At 37.3% G+C, this 20,519-nt stretch overlaps 1 protein-coding gene across 1 annotated transcript in view; it reads left to right on the forward strand.

The window, feature by feature from the left end:
- Positions 1–20,519, forward strand: part of LOC126147082 (dynein regulatory complex protein 8) — a 191,442-nt gene that overhangs the window by 96,116 nt on the left and 74,807 nt on the right. The window contains exon 3 of the mRNA XM_049915667.1: positions 14,545–14,668. Within this exon, the coding sequence (XP_049771624.1) occupies positions 14,545–14,668 (124 nt within the window). The remainder of the gene's footprint in view (positions 1–14,544; positions 14,669–20,519) is intronic.

Genomic DNA, 20,519 nt, shown 5'->3' on the forward strand with positions numbered 1-20,519 from the left:
GATAAATTTCAAGTGCTTGAGGCCACTTTGCTCCAGGCTTCAGCGCCCCCTGTGTGTGACACCCTCAACCTTCCTCCATCATATCCATCTTTCAGTGACACTACAGAGAACTGGGACATGTATTTACATCAACTGTAGCAACATTTCACAGCATTTCAAGTCACACATTATCCATTGCAGTGATCATTATTTGTGTAATGGGGTTGCCCGCCAAACGTGTTTTTTCTGCTCCGTAAATTGGTACCTCTGTCTCACCACATCACACTCTCTTTTAAGAAGATACACACTCTGTTGACTAATTATTATTCCCAGAGATATCGTGTAGTTGCATCCAGGCTCGAGCTTCACCAATACTATAAACAGCATAGACAATCATACTGCTCCTGCGTCACTGGCTTGAAAAATGTCTTGGTTCAGCCTACAATCGATCCTGACATCTGCACAGTGCCATTGAAACTCGATAACCCACCATTGGAGGACATCTTACACATTGCACAGTTGTTTGAAATTGTGCAAGCTGCTAACAAACAACTCTTGGCGAGGCCACAGGTTGTGGCGGTTAACACATCACCACTCATTCCACCCCTACATTGCAGAGGCATAAGACGTATCCTAGGTTGCAGCAACATTGTGATTCATCATTGTGTGACATCACCATGGCATTCAAGCCTACAGTCACCCCTTGTTGATGGTTTTGGGGACCACTCCCTTCATTCCTGCAATGTTTTTCTGCTCACTCCTGAGCAGACAGTGAGTATGGCTGAGGCCCTGCATGCGCTGTGGCAAAGAGGGGCTTCTCTGCTCAGTGTGTCAGACCTGTGTAACCTGCTCTCATCCCATCTACAAGTACCAGGACACTGTTCATGTGCTGCAGTCAGTAGTCCTTCTGGGCAATCCCTTATTGTGGAAATTGTTTCTCACACTTCACATTTCTCGCTAGGCTGTGTGAAGAAAACAGTTCCTGGAGATTTACTATGACCTTGAATTTGTAATCACAAAATGTTTAAAGAAAAACTGCATGACAAAAATTAATGTTGTGTAAACCCCATGAACCCATTTTACTTCCAAAAATTTCAAAAGCACACCTCTATATGAGAATTTTCTGAATCCTGTTAAACTCCTGATAATAAAATCCTTTGATAGTGGAAAACAGTAAAACAATTTGAAACTAATTTGATAAATAATGACACAGTGTACTGTAATTTTATCTACGTAACAGTTAAACCCAGATAAATTTGGATCTAAACATGAATGAATGGGAATATGACATTAAGTGGCATGTAAACAAAGATCACATACTTTGACAACTGTCAGATTCAAAGTTCCCTAACTTGAACCAATGGTGTAAATAAAATCAGTGACAGATGCCTGAACTTGCACGTTTGGCCACATTTCACAGTGCAACACACAAATTCTCCTGTCTAAATTACTGCAGATACATATCAAAGCAGGCCCTTCCAAAAGACACATACAACGCATGTAACAACTAATGCAAATACTTTGAAGAATAAAAACAAATAAATGATGGCAATAACTACTGTTAGTGGTGGGGTCAACAATCAGTGAATGTGATCCATTTTTGCAATACACTACTTTTATTTATAGAGGCAAACATTAAGAGAGAGTCTATTACAAAGCATAAGGCAATTAAATTGGTTACATTTGTGCTTCTCGAAGAGAGGAATGTTTTAGATCTTAGCTGTTCAGGGTCAGCATAATGTGGTGATGATGGTAGAAGCAGTTTGCTGATATGAATCCTATAAGTTCCTCCAGTTGTGTCCTTGGCATTAAAATATCACCTATCCTTACATTCTGTTTTGACTGGTGGTGGTAATAGGTGCCATAGCATCCATTTGTCGTAGGCTGGAACAAAGTAACTGCTTATGCAGCATGTGAAGGTTGTATTGGTTCAACTGCAGCTTTCGCACCCAATAGTTTTGCACAGTCCACATTGTGTTTAAATTAACATTCCACTTGCTGCACTTTGCCAATTGTGAAGCTAAACAGTCCATCTACTGTTAACATTCGAGATTCATAATAACACTTTTCCCGCGAAAACAGTCACTTACGTAGCAACACAGTTCACAGTTTCCACATTGGCAGTTAGTGTTTTAGCACACATCATATATCGTAGTGAAGAAAAGAGCAATATTAAATTCACAGTTCATGTAATGCAGCTCAATTCTAAACCGACGACAATACTGCCTGTTCACGAGTGCCTCGTCACTGTCACAGGCATCGTTCCGGAAAAACCAAGAGCATTTGCATAATATAATGTCCGTTTAGTATATCCATCATAAAGTGAAATTCCAAACTGGTCTAACACAAGAAAGTTTGGTATTCATATCACGATAAGCGCACACCATTACCACACACAGTACTCGCTTCCATACCACCATGCTTTCAGGCCAACTGCCACTGTCTCCTTCAGTGTTTGACCTGACAATTATTGATACCTCTCTCACTCCACAGTTCTTACAACAGTTCTGCCTATTGCATTCTGTTTCACACAATACATTTAATAAAAGCATTTGAAAGATCACCAGGAACAAAATCAAAAGTTTTGTCATAAGGAACTCGTATAAAAAAATAGCACAGTAAACATAGTCATACACACTTCATGTTCTACACTATACAATGAAATGAAAAATATTCTATGTCATCAGAAATATATTTATGAGTAAAAGGTAGCAAAAGAACACTGTGTGTATGTTTGTGTTTGTGTTTGGTTGTTTTTTGTGTGTCTATCGACCTGCCAGCACTTTCATTTGGTAAGTCACATCATCTTTGTTTTTAGATATATTTTTCCCATGTGGGATGTTTCCCTATATATATATATATATACACCTAAAAACAAAGATGATGTGACTTACCAAATGAAAGTGCTGGCAGGTCGACAGACACACAAACGAACACAAACATACACACAAAATTATGCACACAAAATTCAAGCTTTCGCAACAAACTGTTGCCTCATCAGGAAAGTCAGTCGAGGCAGAAGTGCAGAGGCAAAGATGTTGTTGAATGACAGGTGAGGTATGAGTGGCGGCAACTTGAAATTAGCGGAGATTGAGGCCTGGTGGATAACGGGAAGAGAGGATATATTGAAGAGCAAGTTCCCATCTCCGGAGTTCGGATAGGTTGGTGTTAGTAGGAAGTATCCAGATAACCCGGACGGTGTAACACTGCGCCAAGATGTGCTGGTCGTGCACCAAGGCATGTTTAGCCACAGGGTGATCCTCATTACCAACAAACACTGTCTGCCTGTGTCCATTCATGCGAATGGACAGTTTGTTGCTGGTCATTCCCACATAGAATGCATCACAGTGTAGGCAGGTCAGTTGGTAGATCACGTGGGTGCTTTCACACGTGGCTCTGCCTTTGATTGTGTACACCTTCCGGGTTACAGGACTGGAGTAGGTGGTGGTGGGAGGGTGCATGGGACAGGTTTTACACCGGGGGCGGTTACAAGGGTAGGAGCCAGAGGGTAGGGAAGGGGGTTTGGGGATTTCATAGGGATGAACTAAGAGGTTACGTAGGTTAGGTGGACGGCAGAAAGACACTCTTGGTGGAGTGGGGAGGATTTCATGAAGGATGGATCTCATTTCAGGGCAGGATTTGAGGAAGTCGTATCCCTGCTGGAGAGCCACATTCAGAATCTGATCCAGTCCCGGAAAGTATCCTGTCACAATTGAGGCACTTTTGTGGTTCTTCTGTGGGAGGTTCTGGGTTTGAGAGGATGAGGAAGTGGCTCTGGTTATTTGCTTCTGTACCAGGTCGGGAGGGTAGTTATATATATATCGCTATTAGCCAAGGCATCACAGATGTCAGTTTCAAGGTGGATACACGCCCCATTGTTCTTTTTATAAATCAGACAATGTATACACATCTGGACTTGCTAGAGGGGAATATTACTCCAAGACCAACCTCTCTTACGATTACCTCTAGTTACCTTCAGAGGAGGAATCATGGAAAATTGTTGTGATTGATACTCCTTTCGCATGGTAGAAGTGGCTCCCATTTGGCACTGCCTTGCCCCCCACAATTTTCTAAATGTCTCTGGAACAGCTGATGTAGCATATTCTGGCTTCCTGAATTACATGGATGATCTCCTTGTCACAGGATCCTCCTGGTAGGATCGTATAAAAAATCTGTACAGCCTTTTTATGAACCTGTGGCAAGCAGGCCTGCATTGTTGTTTACAGAAGTGCAGGTTTTTTCAACTGGATGTGGAGTATTTGGTGCACTGGCTCACCAAAGAATGAATCAGGCTTACTGATAGGAATATCACTGCAGTAGACTCCTTGCCCACTGAAAAAAGTGCATTATTTGCAGGTATTTTTCAGCAGAATCAACTGTTATGCCAAGTTCCTATCTCACATTGGGCAATGTCTGAATCAATTTGTGTAAAAAGGGTGTGCCTTACAGCTGAAATCCCACCTGCAAGCAGGATTTCTCTTAATTGAAGACCATGCTGAAATCTACCCATTGACTCACGCCATTCTCCTCCAGTCACCACTTGGCTGTGACAGGTGACGCATCCCCTTATGGCATCAGGACAGTCTTGATGCATAGTAATGATGATGGCTCTGGACAGTCTATAACATGTAGCACCAAACACATTGACCTCTCCACAGTACAGCTACTCCAAGATTGAAAAGGGAGCATTGGCAATAGTTTTTGCCATTAAAAAAATTTCATTTCTTTTTAATGCGTGTTACAAGCTGTTGGTGACATTATCGGGGCACGCTCCAGCCTCTGGGAGTGGACAGCCCAATGCCCCCAGTGCTGGGCATCGTTCCTGAGTACATACAGTTATACCATCTAATATAAGCCAATTATGCAGCATTTCAGTGCTGATGTGTTCTCACTTCTCTCCACTGGCTCAATGCTCTCCACTGGCTTGAACCCTGATTTTGACCAACAGAAGTACCGGTGCTTGTATGTCAATATATGTTGGACAGTTTCCCCCTCACAGCCACTGGAACCCCACCTTGGGGCACATCCTCTACTACATGAGCCATGGCTGACCAACTTATCTCACCCACTGGTTGGCGAACAAGTTAAGCTTCTGGAAACATTTCTCACAGACTTGTTGTTTGTTAGTGATGTCATTCTCTTGGACAGTGAGAGGAATGAGCATCTGGTGATCATCTCAGCCGAGTTGCGGCAGAGGATGTTGAGCTTTCACTACTGGGGAAATTGGTGGAAGTGGAATATTGTGACAGCAGATACTTATTTAGTTATTGACTTTTGAAGTTAGAGATGAAGGGAGCACAGTGCATATGTTCTCTGATAATATTCAGTTCCTATTTCTTCGAAAATAATTCTGTGTTCTTAAGTGCATTTGTTTGTTATGTGGCAATGATTATGTATCTTCTATTAACTATGCACGTTGTCATAAAGCCCTATGTAAGTTATGCTAACTGTTTGTAAGTGTTATGTATGTAGTTTTGTGCCTGTTGCATCAAGTATGGAACTGTACATGGTTATTCATTTGTGATGCAATATCTTTAGTTTGAATTAATTCCAACATCCTCAAGTGTGTTTGTCAGCAGAGTTTGTTTCATTTTGAGTATTTTACTAATTACATTATTATTCAAGTCACACTTGAAAACAGTCTCCACCTGGAGACTCTTAAGTGTGTACATTGTCCCCCCCTGCTGCCAGGCAGCGAAAACAAATCTGAAAACTTCAAGCTGATAGATGAACGTGTTCGCCTCTGTAGAATAGCTGGCACTAAAGTGACACACATCTCACATTTGAAGTCCAATGTTGTAGTCAGTTCTTTAGAATGACCATCCACCCTCCTGCAGGCCTTAAAATAACATTATTTGAATTTAATTTTTTTTATATATATTTTTATTTCACATGTCTATTTCTATAGGAACAAACTAAGAAGCAAGTCTCAATGGTCATGTAATGTGTCAGTATATGAAATTGAAATCATAACAGTTAACAAAAAATAAAATAATTTTACGTAAACCCTTTGCAAACAATGAGCTATTGAGTATATGTTTACATAATCAGCACAGGAATTTGCTATAGTATCTTAGAACATTTTCTGAGCTCAAAACATAATGAGATATCTCAAACAGAATGATCTACTACATGCCAAGCAGCATGGATTTTGAGAACAAGCATGGATTTTGAGAACATTAATCATGTGAAACCTAACTCACAGTTTTCTCGCATGACATCCTGAAAGCCATGGAACAAGACAGTCAGGTACATACAGTATTTTTCGATTTTTGAAAAGCATTTGACTCAGTGCCATACCTACACTCATTATGAAAAGTGTGATTGTATTGGGTAGCAGACGAAATATGTGACTGGATTGAGGATTCTGTTGTAGGGGGTATGCAATGTGTTATCTTGGGCAATGAATGATTAACAGATGTAGAAATAACTTTGTGTGTACCCCAGGGAAGTGTGTTTTGGTCGCTTGCTGTTCATGGTGTATATTATTAATGTTGCGGGCAATATTAATAGTAACTTCAGACTTTTTTGATGATGAAGCAGCTGTCTACAATGAAGTACCACAAAGTACAGTCTGAATGAAGCTATACAAATATTCAGTCAGACCTTGATAAGATTTCAAAGTTGTGCAATGATTGGCACCTTGTTTTAAATGTCCAAAAATGTAAAATTATGCACTTCACAAAATGAAATAACATACTATCCCATGGCTATAATATTAGTGAGTCACAGCTGGAATCTGTAAACTCCCACAAATACTTGGATGTGACACTTAGTAGGGACATGAAGTGGAATGATTTATAGACTCAATTGTGGGTAAAGAAGAGAATGGACTTCAGTTTATTCGTAGAATACTAGGGAAACACAATGGGTCTGCAAGTTAGTTTTCTTACAAATAACTTGTGCAACCCATCTTAGAATATAGGATAGGAAATAGGACTAGCAGGGGATATTGAAAATAAACATAGAAGGGGAGCACAAATGGTCAAAGGTTTGTATGACCTGCAGAGGAATGTCACTGAAATGTTGAAAGAACTGACCTGGCAGACTCTTGAAGATAGACAGAAAATGTCCTGAGAAAATCTACTGATAAAGTTTCTAGAACTGACTTTAACTCATGACTCTAGGAATATACTACATTGCCCTATACATTACTCCCATAGGGATTGTGAGGATAAGATTAGATTAATTACAATATACATATAGCAATTTAAACAATAATTTTTCCCATGGTCCAAATGTGAATGGTACAAGAAAAAGCCCTAATGACTGGTACGGTGGGATACCCTCTGCCATGCAGTTCTCAGTGGTTTGCAGAGATGTAGATGCTTAATTTTTTTGCAGGAACTCCCTAATGGAATGAGCCATGAGGGAATTCTTCAGTTTAGACTTGAGGATTATTGCCCAGAATTAAAAATTCTTGTGTTACCTTATTGAAAATGTATGCAGCAGAATACTGTATGCCTTTCTCCACATGAGTCATGGAGATGTCATCCAGATGCAGATTAGATTTCTGCCTAGTATCAACTGAGGGAAAGCTTTCCCACAACATCAGTGGAGCTCACACCAGTAGCTACAGCTGTAGCCATGATGATGGAATCTTATGCTTTCTGAATTTGCTGCTTTATTTGAGCCATTCATTCCCCTATGCAAATTCATTGAAGCTGTAAAGGTGTGTCTCCAAGAGATGCTAGTGAAGTATTCACTGTGTAGCAAATGTAAACTGTATCATTAAAATCAGTAGACATTCATACTTGCTGATTCTGAGGCTGTTGTTGTGTGTGTACACCTGGGATAAAGCTGCTGGCCAAACTTGAAAATTTCATCAGTGAGCCCACCTTACCTACACAGCTCCCACCACTAAAAGGCCTCAATATCTGCCTTGCATTTATTGTCCTGAGTTTTGTCAAGTGACACAGATAAACTAAAATTAGTTAATGTAGTACCTGTACACAAAAAGGGAAAGCAGTTTCAACTTTTCAACATGAGAAATATCAATTAGGTATAAACCATTCTTAACTTTATATTTGTTTTGCCCACATAGATTACCCCAGGTATTTTGCAGAAACTGAAATTTTGTGATCAGCATGGCCTCATGACGTGACCAAATTTGAGCGTCTTCTGTAAAATAAGATGAGATCTTAGTTTTAAAAGCTCTTCATCAAACACTGTCATTTCTTTTGCTGGGTTAAACTGACTTTCTACAAGGTGTAGAACTTTGCTTCCGCCATTTTTTCCCCAACATTTGAGGCTTTAATGAAACAAATTGGTTACACATTTATCATACAAAGCATTTTCCATTGCTGCCCACTACTTTCTCCCATCTTTCAGGCAGTGTACAAATCCTGTGTCGAAAAAATTGTTCATCTTTTGAAGCAATCCATGAATCGATCCAGTTTGTGACTTCTTCATGAGATCAGAAGTGTTGGTCAGCCAGGCCACACGCCATTGATCTAAACAGGTGATAGTTAGAGGGAACAATCTCTGGAGAATATGGCGGTTGAGGTAGGACTTCCCATTTTTCCAAGTCGTTTTGACCTCTTTTGCAACATGGGGTTGAGCATTGTCGTGCTACAGAATCACTTTATTGTGCCTATTGCTGTATTGTGACTATTTGTCTTTTAATGCTCTGCTCAGACACATTAATTGCATTCAATAATGAGCACTTGTGATTGTTTCACTTGGTTTTAACACCTCATAGTACACGACACTAAGCTGGTCTCACCAAATGCAGAGCGTGATCTTGGAGCCGTAAATATTCGGTTTGGCTGTCGATATGGAAGCATGGCCAGGATATTCCCATGATTTTTTGCATTTAGGGTTATTGTAATGAACCCATTTTTCGTCCCTGGTCACAATGTGATGCAGAAATCCCTTCTGTTTTTGCCTCTAAAGCAACTGTTCACAAACACACAAACGCTGTTCAATGTCTCTTGGTTTCAGCTCACACGGGACCCAAGTTCCTTCTTTCTGAATTATGCCCATAGCCTTGAGATGTTTTGAAATGGCTTCCTGTGTCACTCCTACTAATCATACAATTCTTCTTGAGTTTGACGCTAGCCTTCACTCAGAAATGTCTCCAATTCTGAATCTTGGAAAACATTCTCTCTTCCACCACTATGGCAGTCTATGACATTAAAATCACAGTTCTTGAAGCGTTGAAACCACTCACAACATGTTCTGTCACTAATAGCATCCTTACCATATGTACTTGAGAACATTTGATGAGATTCAGCTGCGGTTTTCTTCATATTGAAACAAAACAGTAACACCTCCCCTAATGATGAGAATTAGGCTCATGACATTTTCAATCAAGAACAACTTTATGATGCAGACACAAACCGACTAATGTTTGAATGAGATTATGTTGACTGAGGTCCAAGCTAACTGCCTGACATCTGCAATCTGTTTTTTTCGACCACTACTTACCACTGCGTGACCTATCGGCAAACAGTGGAAGCAAAGTTGTACACCTTGTACTATCACAAAATGGTAAGGCTTATGACAGTCAGAGCAGTCTCGACCACTAAAAAAACAAGCTTCAGGCACTTCTTGGTTTGTTTCACAAAACACAAATTAGTTCAGTCAGAACTCTGTGCAAGAGTGAGATAATCACAAGATCAAATATTCCTGCAACAGGAGTGTAAAAATGTGTTGGCAATGTTTTAACCATGTTTTCAATAATCCTTTAAATGATGTGAAACAAATTTCATTAATGAATTTACAAAACCTTTTGGAGGTCATTTCATTCATTAGTAGGCATGGGTCTAAAATTTAACTGTATAGTTTCTGAAGCTTAAACGATACTCTTTCTAGATACAGCAAGATAAAAAAGATTAAGTAACAAAGAATTGAAATATGGGCCCCCACAACTACAAAATATGTGGTCCTCAAAGCATTTTCATCAAATTTGCAGGTGCATATATTTGGATAGAGTAGGAGAGAGGCTGTTGTACAAAAAGCGCGAGAAGACAGCATGGCTGAATGTCATGTTACAATTTTTGGGTGGATATGTCTTTAAAATTACAATTTATTGCTGGCTAAAGTTGGGCTCTCCTAGTTGCACAATAAATTTTCTGTCAGCTGTCACTAGATGTATTTAAAAATCTAATCAGTAATATATTCTTAATTCAGAACAATAAGTTGTTTAAATATATGAAAGTAGGGGCTTGTAATTTAAGATACTTTTCATAAAAGTTACCCAAAGTTTGCACGTCAGTACGTGTGTAGGTGGTGAAAGCGTGGAACCTCTTTATACAAGAGCTGCAGAAATGGAACGTAGGGAAATATCAAGCTGAAACTATGTACATATCCATACAAAACATTGTGGACCCTTCCCATAAAATTTCAGGCAGATTTGGAATGGTCATGTGGGGACCCCTAGTCCACTTGATAAGGAGTGATACTACTACTACTACTACTACTGCTACTGCACTACAATTAATGCTACTTCCACAAATACATCACATGATTACGTGTCTAAAATAAAAATTTCACATTTAATACTAGACATAATAAATAAAAAATCACTAGAATGATTGCAGAAACAGACTTTCTTTCAGCCAGCCTTATAGAGTTATGTTTATTTTCTGTCCTTTCTTTTTTTGTTTTCACACTTTGTATGTACTTCTCATTCCTTCCATAGCGAAGCACATTGAAACATTCCCAACTCTGTCCTCTTTCAAAGCCATGTGCCAATATAATATTTCTGCATCACATCTATTTACAAGTATTCATTTACTATCAGTTCTTGTAGTCCTCCCCACCATAAGTATACATTTGTTATATTATGTTTCCCAGAGATCCCTTAACAACCCGAGGAAGTCTCTTTTAAATGTACTGAGACTTCCTTAAGATTAATTAAAGATATGTTTCAAGTGATAATACAGTTGATATTCTTATCTCAGTGGCTTTAAGATATGCACAGAGTTGTAATTTTATTTTATATTTCTCTCACAAATAATCAGGTGGGTGGATTTTTGGTGTACATTACAGAAATACAGAGAATCATCAAGATGGCAGGACAGGTAATGCTTTACACTGATGAAAATTTAATGTGATTCAGTATGATTATTATTTTGGCCAAAACAATCTTCCTCCTCAGTCATGGTAAGAAGAAAAGTGACATTACTCTCCAGGAAAAAAGCAATTTGGAAATTCAGAGAAATGAACAGGTAAATGAAACAAAGGTAGTTCACCAAGAATGAACTTTGATATTATTATTCACTACTGCTAGTCAGCCATTATCTTATTGCTAAAGCTGATTTCTTAAATTAATTTGGAAATGAATGATTTTATACAAGGAAAAATGTGTTGTGGTCAATAGACAAACTTTGCATCTGTGACACAATTTACTTCCAGCTACACAGGTGTGCAAAGTGGACATTATTTGTGTGCTTAAAGGATTTGTTGTTCCTTAATGTGTGGCTCTATGATGTAATGAGACAACCCTTGGGAGTGTTATATGTATCAGGGCCCTAGACAGGACTCTGCTATAGGCCAAGTGATGTATAGTGTGTACCATACTTGACAGAGAAAATGTGGTGAATGTATAAGATAATAGAAGCAAAAACATTTTGGCAAACTTGGATCCAAAAATGGGCCATTTGTGAGATAATTGTGGATATATGGTTTTGAACTTCTTCTGACTTCACTACAAAGTTTTGTTCTAGTTAGCACAAATGTATTTGAAATGTAACTTTTTCAGTTCTCCCTCCACCTAATTGGGCTCAAATTTCACCCATTGTCCATCGTTGGGGAATGTGCTATGTGCGTAATGGGGCACTGAAACATTTTGCTGCCAATGCAAGATGACATCTAACACACTGATACAACCCTACATCCACATCTACATCTACCTGGATACTCTGCAAATCCCATTTAAGTGCCTGGCAGAGGGTTTATTGCACCACCTTCACACTGCTCTACTACTCCAATTTTGTATAGCGCGTGGAAAGAACGAACACCTATATCTTTCTGTATGAGCTCTGATTTCCCTTATTTTATCATGGTGATAGTTTCCCCCTATGTAGGTTGGTGTCAACAAAATATTTTCACATTCGGAATTTTGTGAGAAGATTGCGCCGCAACGAAAAATGCCTTTGTTTCCAAATCCTGTATCATTTCAGTGACACTCTCTCCCCTATTACAGGATAATACAAAACGTGCTGCCCTTCTTTGAAATTTTTCGATGTACTCCGTCAGTTGTATCTGGTAAGGATCCCATGCTGTGCAGCATTATTCTAAAAGAGGATGGGCAAGTGTAGTGTAAGCAGCCTCCTTAGCAGATGTTACATTTTCTAAGTGTTCATACATTAAAACGCAGTCTTTGGTTAGCCTTCCCCCACAACATTTTCTAAGTGTTCCTTCCAATGTAAGTTGTTCGTAATTGTAATTCCTAGGTATTTAGTTGAATTTACAGACTTTAGATTTGACTGATTTATCATGTAACTGAAGTTTAACTGATTCGTTTTAGCACTCATGTGAATGACCTCACTTTTCATCATTTAAGGTCAGTTGTCAATTTTCGCACCATACAGATATCTTTTCTAAATCGTTTTGCAATTTGTTTGGATCTTCTGATGGCTTTATTAGTAGATAAATGACAATGTCATCTGCAAATAGTCTAAGACAGCTGCTCAGATTATCTCCCAAATCACTTATATAGATAAGGAACAGCAAAGGGCCTATAACTCTACCTTGGGGAACACCAGAAATCACTTCTGTTTTACTTAGTGACTTTCCATCAGTTACTACAGACTGTGACCTCTCTGAATGGAAATCACAAATCCAGTCACATAAGTGATATGATATTCCATTAGCACACAATTTCACTACAAGCTGCTCGTGTGGCCCAAGATGGATAGGCCCAGCAGGGCCTGTACCTTGGCTTTTCAAATTAGCTGACTGGACTTATTTGTCAAGGGTCATCTCAAACATGAAATGTACAGTATCCAGACTGATAAGGTTAAAGAGTTGTACCAGTGACTTTCAGGACTTGCAAGATGATCCAGTTATGATAGAAAAAATCTTAAACTTGTCATGCCCTTCCCTTAATATAGCAATCAGAAAACAGTTGTTTTTCTTCATGACTTCATTGCAAAATAATGTAAACCACTGAACAAGTGATATATTTCCGTTTTTACGAAGTTCACAGTTGACATAACAAAAAATGAGAAAAAGTTTAGTTAACTTCAAGATGGTATCAGTTCATCTAGGGATCTGTCTCATTATTAACCAAACAGTTCAGGTCCGGGGTTGTTATTGCAACAGGCAAGAAGCAATAACGTGTTTTTTCCCAATAAATGGTTTCATTTCCATTTTACACATATCAGTTCACAATCATAGTCACAGTTTCATACCACAAGAAAACACAAATTCAGATCAAATATAAAAACCTGAGAACAGTTTCAATGGCTTTCTCAATACCACTGTCTCCAAAGAGCTTTACATGATGTTAAGTCTTTCAATAACAAAACGAGTCTGATGTAGAAGGCACCAAACAATGATAATATAAACCTTGATAATTATTCTTGTTGCTTCCAGAATGTTCTCCATGTCAAAATGTTGTTTATGTAACTTTCATTTTCATATTATAATTCAGTTTTAATTTAATAAGTGTTGTCAAGTGTGTCAACTTCTTCGAGGATTTTTGAAAGTAATCACTGATGCTAAAGTTTCTATAGATTTAAAAATATTCTTAATGCTCTTAACTTCATTTTATAATGAAATATTTATTGAGTATCATTAGTATCACATAAAAAATACTAATAGTAATGTACATATTTTGTCCGATATTAAAAATTACATGGAAAAATTATAATACATGATATAGTTTTGTTTTATTAGAATTATCTGTCATATATTAGCAAACTAATCTTCATAGTGCAGCATCACAGTACGCATAAACAAAAAGATATATTTATGACAAAAGTTTGCCTGGAAAAGTGTGAAAGCCCATAGTTATGGATAATATAATTTATGAATGAAAATGAATCCAAATCTCACCAGATTTTAGATGGTATAGCATATTTCATTATCTGAGCAAAAGTTCTGTCAGTTAGTTACTGATGCATTACAAATTTACTGCAGAGATGAGTGTAATATAGCATACAAACACAAAGATGACATGTGGACAACTTCTTTAACAGGCACGGATGTTCAGTAAATTGTAACATGTTGCATCCTGAAGTAACATTGTATTTCTTGTTAAGGCAGACCATGATGAACTTCAAGCTGCATTACATATGAACCAAAAACATTAATTTCAAATATATTTGTACTATGTATGACAATATTTCGTACTAAAGTCAATGGTGACTCATAACAACGCAGTCACAGTTCTCAAACAAACAGCTTGTTGTGTATACTTTGTGCCTTACTATCATCATACAAGTATAAATATATTGGTACTAGTTTCCTAAGTACCTGTTCATGATGTTTTGTTATAGCTATTATTCATTTGTGTTAATGTGAATGAGTTAATATTCAAGACAAGAGGTACTAAAAATATGCATAATGTTATAGTGGAGATAGGCAATTAAAATAAAACTTGTAATTCTTCAGGATGTTGTCCAACTGAAGCAGAAATACAAGAAATTCTTGTTGCAGTTGAAGATCAAGAAACATCAGGAAGTGTTCAGCTTGACAAATTTTTACCAGTAATGAAACAGATAATCCAGGAAAACAGGTATCCACTTTCAACATTGCAAACAATATTAGATATTTAGACAACCTACTTGTATGAATATTACTAGTTTTACTGTTATTTCTTTTTTCTCAGAACTATAAGAGGATTACTAGCTTTAATAGGTTGCAGCTATAAATTAATTTGAAATGATGTCTTTCCCATTTTCTACAAACGCAAATAAAGGTCAGCTACTATGCTAACATTCTGATTACTTTTAACTCAAGACCTGAAATTAAAAAAGTATTACCAGAAATCATTCTCACATCTCCAAAAATTGTTTTTTTACAGTCCGCAAACCTCTATAATCACACTCATCATCTACTGTTAAATTGTGGCCAGTACTTCAGAGAGCAAAATGTTTTTTACTGCTGACAGAAAAATATAAAAGTAAAAGTACACAGCAGTATCATAGCTTTTGGAACTGTTAGTTTCTTCCTTGAGGAGGAGAGGGGCAAGTTTCAGAAGGTTGAAATGAAGAGCAGATCACTCAGACATCAGAATGAGCAGAACCCACATATTGTGAGGAAGAGGGTAAACAAAGGTGAAGGATGATACTTCAAAGACAGGCAGAGGTCTGGAGTAGTAGATTGGTAAGTGCTATGCCAGTTTTAATCCAGAGAAGATGATAACGAAGGAGAAATAAAGATAGATTAGTGGAAGGGGAATAAATATTGCAATTGTGACTGAGAACAGGAAAAAAATGAAAAAGAAGGGGGGAGTAGAATTAAGAAGAAAAGTAAAAGCAATAATCAAAATATTCCTAATAAACAAAGAGTGGATACAATATAATGAAATTTGTATCCAATTTAATGAGAAAAGATATCATAAAGGTAAAAAGAGGGAAAGGGGCAGGTGGAGTGTCCATGACAGTATTGTGATGTAAAGATGTGTTGGAGAGCAAGTTCCCAGCTCCAGAGTTCTGGAAAGTGATTGTATTCTTTTATTTATTATTTCTGATTTAATAATTTCTTTATTGCTCTTAATCTTTGTCTTTGTTCTTCTCCTTCCATTCTTTCTCATGTTCTCCCATCCAAGTTCTTAATATTTATTTCCTATACTCTTAACCCCTTAACCTAAAACTCTGTGTTATCTCATTTTTATTATGTTGGCAGGAACATAAAATCCTAGGTATCCTCAAGTAACAAAAACATAAAACCCCACTTATATCTGCTTCAACACTTATATTTAAGTGTTTGGCCCTCTTGAGAGCATTAGTCCTACATTTGTAGCCTGGATGTAATGTTTTGGTTGAGGTGGTTGCCACTAGATATCATCTTTACTGTGTCTCACTTTGGATACTTGAGAACAAAATGCACACTTTTAGCCTCTCTCCTGTATTGTTAATAAGCCAATGCTTTCAAAAAAGGACTGCAATAGAGATCCTGAATTTGACATTGAATTTAGTAGCTCAGAAATGAAGAAAAATGTGATGTTACTTCAGCCAGCCAGAAGGGAAGAGTAACAATGGAGAATATACACATCACATTCCAATAGACTTGGAATTCTTTTTAGTCCTTTGTATTGGTATGACTGACATCCAATATCCAACAAGAATGAACTGCCACAGAACTCTTGAGACCAGTAGTATATAATATTCAATTGCTGAACATGCTGTGAAGCACAGTGTTCGTGATTTAGGTACTTACCTCACCTCTTTGACCTTTTGGATTCCTCACACCTACAACAGTGATTTCATAGTTTAAAGATAAATCTCCAATATAGTTGTGGCTTGGACCATCCATCTAGTTTCACCTTAAACAACGTTCATCTTACTCCCTCATCTCTCATCAGATCTTTGCTACAGCTTGCTTTACTACTCCTACTCTGAAGTCAGAATGTCATGAAGACAATACAGAAATTGAAAACTTAAAAGTCAGCAGGTGTAGATGAGTTTCAGCATCTGTTCTGAAAATGTATGTATACAGCATACAAGCCCTGTTAAAGAACATAATAAATGAGTCCTTTAGCTCAGGTATTTTTCCAGAGTAACTAAAGCGAGTTGCGCTTTTACTATAGAAAGTTATTGCGGGGAGTATTGAAAACCACAGTCTTGTTTCACAACTGTCTGCTTCTTTAAAAAAATGAAACGTTAATACTTGAATAGATACAACTTTTTTTTAATGCAGCTCTCTTTGGTTTCCAAAGTGGAAGAAGTACAATGTTGAATATCGCAGAGTTCGTGAAAGTGGTACGTGAAGCTCTTGACAAGGATGACTATTTTACAGGCATGTTCTTAGACTTGGCTATGACTTTTGACACTGTTGACCAGGAAACACTATTAAACAAGCTAGAAGCACTAGGTATAAGAAAAATAACAAATGAAGGTGTGATGGCACATACCTGTACTGTCCTCAGACTGTCATGCAGTTCAATGTCTCATTGGAATAGGTGGAATGGGTTTTCCAGGATTGTCCAAAATACATATACAGGACAGTTCTTACAGTTATGTGGCTCTTTCCACATTTATTACTACTGTAAATTATGCAGCGACCAGGTCCAGTTTCGCATTTGTAAGTTGTACACAGCTAGGTACCTCAAACTTCTACATACAAACATTCCCTTGATTACACCGTCTCATTGAAGTGACAAAATATTTGATGAACATAACAATGGTGTGACACTGTGGTAAGATAATAAAAGGAACAGTGCACACTATTTTGTCATGTAGGAAGTGACAACACAATTAAAATATCCAGTAAGTATAGTTTCATGGAACAGTTACATTTAGATATTGCATGTTTACTAGCACACCTGGGAGTCTAATACAAGATGTTACTCTGTTTTGTCTGAGGCTTTTTATGGGCTAGTTGTACATAGATTTAACCATTGCTGTATCTGAGCCCAGACTAATTACATATGAACTGACTTAGTTGTTATCAAGGTGTGATGGAGATGCAGGCTCTACATAGCTGTTAGCATGTTAACACTCGAGTGCTGATTGTCTCTTTTGGGGTGGGGTCAGTCATATAAAGACTATCGTGAAGATATTTGCTGATTTTGGAAGCTATGTAATATTTAGAAAAATTACTAGGTATGATTATTCAATTCAGAGTGGATTTTATACCAAGATGATAATGTGGTGTGTAAAATACGCAGAAGATTAATAAATTTTAAAAATGCATAGCTACATTTTGTGCATCAACAGAGGGAATACCATATTTACGAGTGTAATAGATGTCTTGAAACTTATTTTACATTGTGATAAATAGGTAATTAGTGGCTTAATTAATTAACACATTATCTTCCCTTGTTCATAAAAATAATGGCAACAAAATGCAGTGTTAAAGTACAGAATCTACCAACCACAGAGACGAAACTGAAAGTAGCAATTATGGTGGCATAGTCTTTCAGCATCAGTTATCTCTTAAGCTAATTAGTTTTGTGAAAATGGAAATAATTCTCAGAGAGAGTGAAGTGATTACTTTCAAATGAATGGTGTCAACACTTCAGATTCTGTCAAATACCTCACAATATTTTCCCACTATGTGTTGTTACTGTAGCATTAGCTATCCAGCCGCTTTAATTAATAATATTCTCTTGAAAGCTATGTACCTTAATGGAATCAACATAACCAAAAAAATAATTTAAACTATGAATTTAAGTGACTCTCATACTAATTACTGATTTGAAATATTTATGTATGTATCACCAATATATATTACATAGATGACTGTGAAAAATGGGTAAGAAATGCAAATATTAAAAGGAATTCAATTATAGCAGTTGGGATGGTACCAGTTTGCCACTTTGCTTTATTAGATCAACCATTTTTTATTCACACCCTATGAATGTGCGCTTGGTGAGTCCATTTGTAGCCACTCCCTATGTTGTCACTGATTCTATTCTTTCTCAGAAAATTGGACAAGAGAAAAGAATTACCAGCACAAATTAGCAAAATTATACATTTACTCCCATGCCTGAAATAAAATGATTCATATTTTTATTATACAATAGTTATGTTGTTATGAATTCAGTAGCATAAATTGTATAACAATAATTAGTTTGGTTGGAGAGAGAGGTAAGATGATAACACCGTAATCAACAGTACCAGAAGATTGGTATAGTTTTTTCTTTCACACAAGCATCATGCAATAATTAACTCTGGAAGTTCTCCTCTTATTAAAGATAATTACCTCTTCTCCCTCATAGTACAATAATGACAATGACAATGTGGTGGTCATCTTCTTGAAGATTTTTACCGTGCTTCTGAAGATTTGACATAATGTTTCATGATTCACATAGAGGGAAATAGATGTACTTGAAGCTCGTAGAAATAAAATATTTTTCTTCCATGAGCTAGCCATTTCTTATTTGTTAGGCACATACGAAACAAGGTATGTCCATACAACAAGGTGGATGAGAAGAGAAGAGATGTGTTACAAAGCATTAAAACAAGAGTGGTGTTAAAAAATTCGAAGGTACAGAATTTTTAATTTTTCCATCAGCCTCTCAGATTACATTAATGCGGCATAATATAAATTAATATATCTTTGGCACATTCAGCTCACATCCGTATGAATTAATATGTCTCATTTTCCTATGCAGATAAACCTTATAGGTAACTACATAACTACCCTCCTACTGTATACTGACATGTTCCACATAATCGGACAGCAGTACACAGTAGCGATGCAATCTAACATCTTCAATTTTGTATCTTTTAAACATTTTAAAATGTGATTTTTTTGGCCTGTATGACTACAAAAGACCTTTACTGATAGCCAAATTTTTAATTTGTTCTTTGCCCAGAACTTGTCAGCATTATAATATGTACATTTATGATTACAAATAGTGTACAATAAGTGCATAAAACTCAAAAGTTTTTGCTCCTCTAATTGAAGTTTAATCATTGCCTGCTACTGGCATAGTTAAGCACATCTATCTCATGTGGTGTATGCTGCATGTGTGTTTTGTGAGTTCGTTGGTACTGCAGCTACAGATAGACTGTCCGAGTTTGGAGTACTGTTTCATTTTTTATCACAAAGTTTGCAGTGAAAGTGTTCGTCATGTTGCTTCAGGGTTGTGTGGTGTCATGCGTGCATACTTGTGTTATCAATGCTGAGATGTGTAGGCTCATCACTTATGCCCCAGGCAGTGGTTCCCTGCCATAATTCACATATTTCAGTGATCAGACCAAACTCACGCATTCAGCACCACATCGACACTTGACCGAGGTCAATGTAAGTTCACAATGTTTTCTAATTTATTCCAAACCCTCACTTTTGTAAAATGTATGTCATCCCATGACTCTGCTGAGGGCTGAAATATGTTTCTTTTGGTAAGCTCTTTGACACATTGGTACAGTAGTTTTCTGGATTTGTTAAGTGTTGGTATGACTTCACAGTCATGACTTTTGAAGAGGAAAGGAGTAGACTGGAAAGAGAGATGACTGATACAGAATCTATACTTACACCAGAAAGTAAGGATAAGGATTGGAAATGGAATGTCAGAAGGAAGCAGCATTGGAATAGAATATATAAGATTTGCTGATGACATGGTATTAGTGGCAGTAAGTGAGTGGACAGTGAATAACTTGCTGAAAGATCTGAATGATGCTTTTGTGGAATATGGGATGCAAATAAACACAGCAAAAACAAAGAGTATGGTTATCAGTACAAGATGCAGACTGTCCAATATTAAAGTAGGACAATCTACCATTAGCCAAGTAAGTGCATTTAAATATCTTGGAAGCACAATAACTGAAGACTTGAGATGTCGCAAGGAGGTGAAAACTCTAATTACCATAGTGAAGGAGGCATTGAACAGAAAGAGGAGACTCTTACGTGGCAAATTAGATAAAGGTCTAAGGAAAAAGCTTGGCAAATGTTTTGTCTGGAGTGTGGCACTATAT

Source organism: Schistocerca cancellata, chromosome 2 (assembly GCF_023864275.1).
Source record: "Schistocerca cancellata isolate TAMUIC-IGC-003103 chromosome 2, iqSchCanc2.1, whole genome shotgun sequence".
Classification (NCBI taxonomy): Eukaryota; Metazoa; Arthropoda; class Insecta; order Orthoptera; family Acrididae; genus Schistocerca; species Schistocerca cancellata.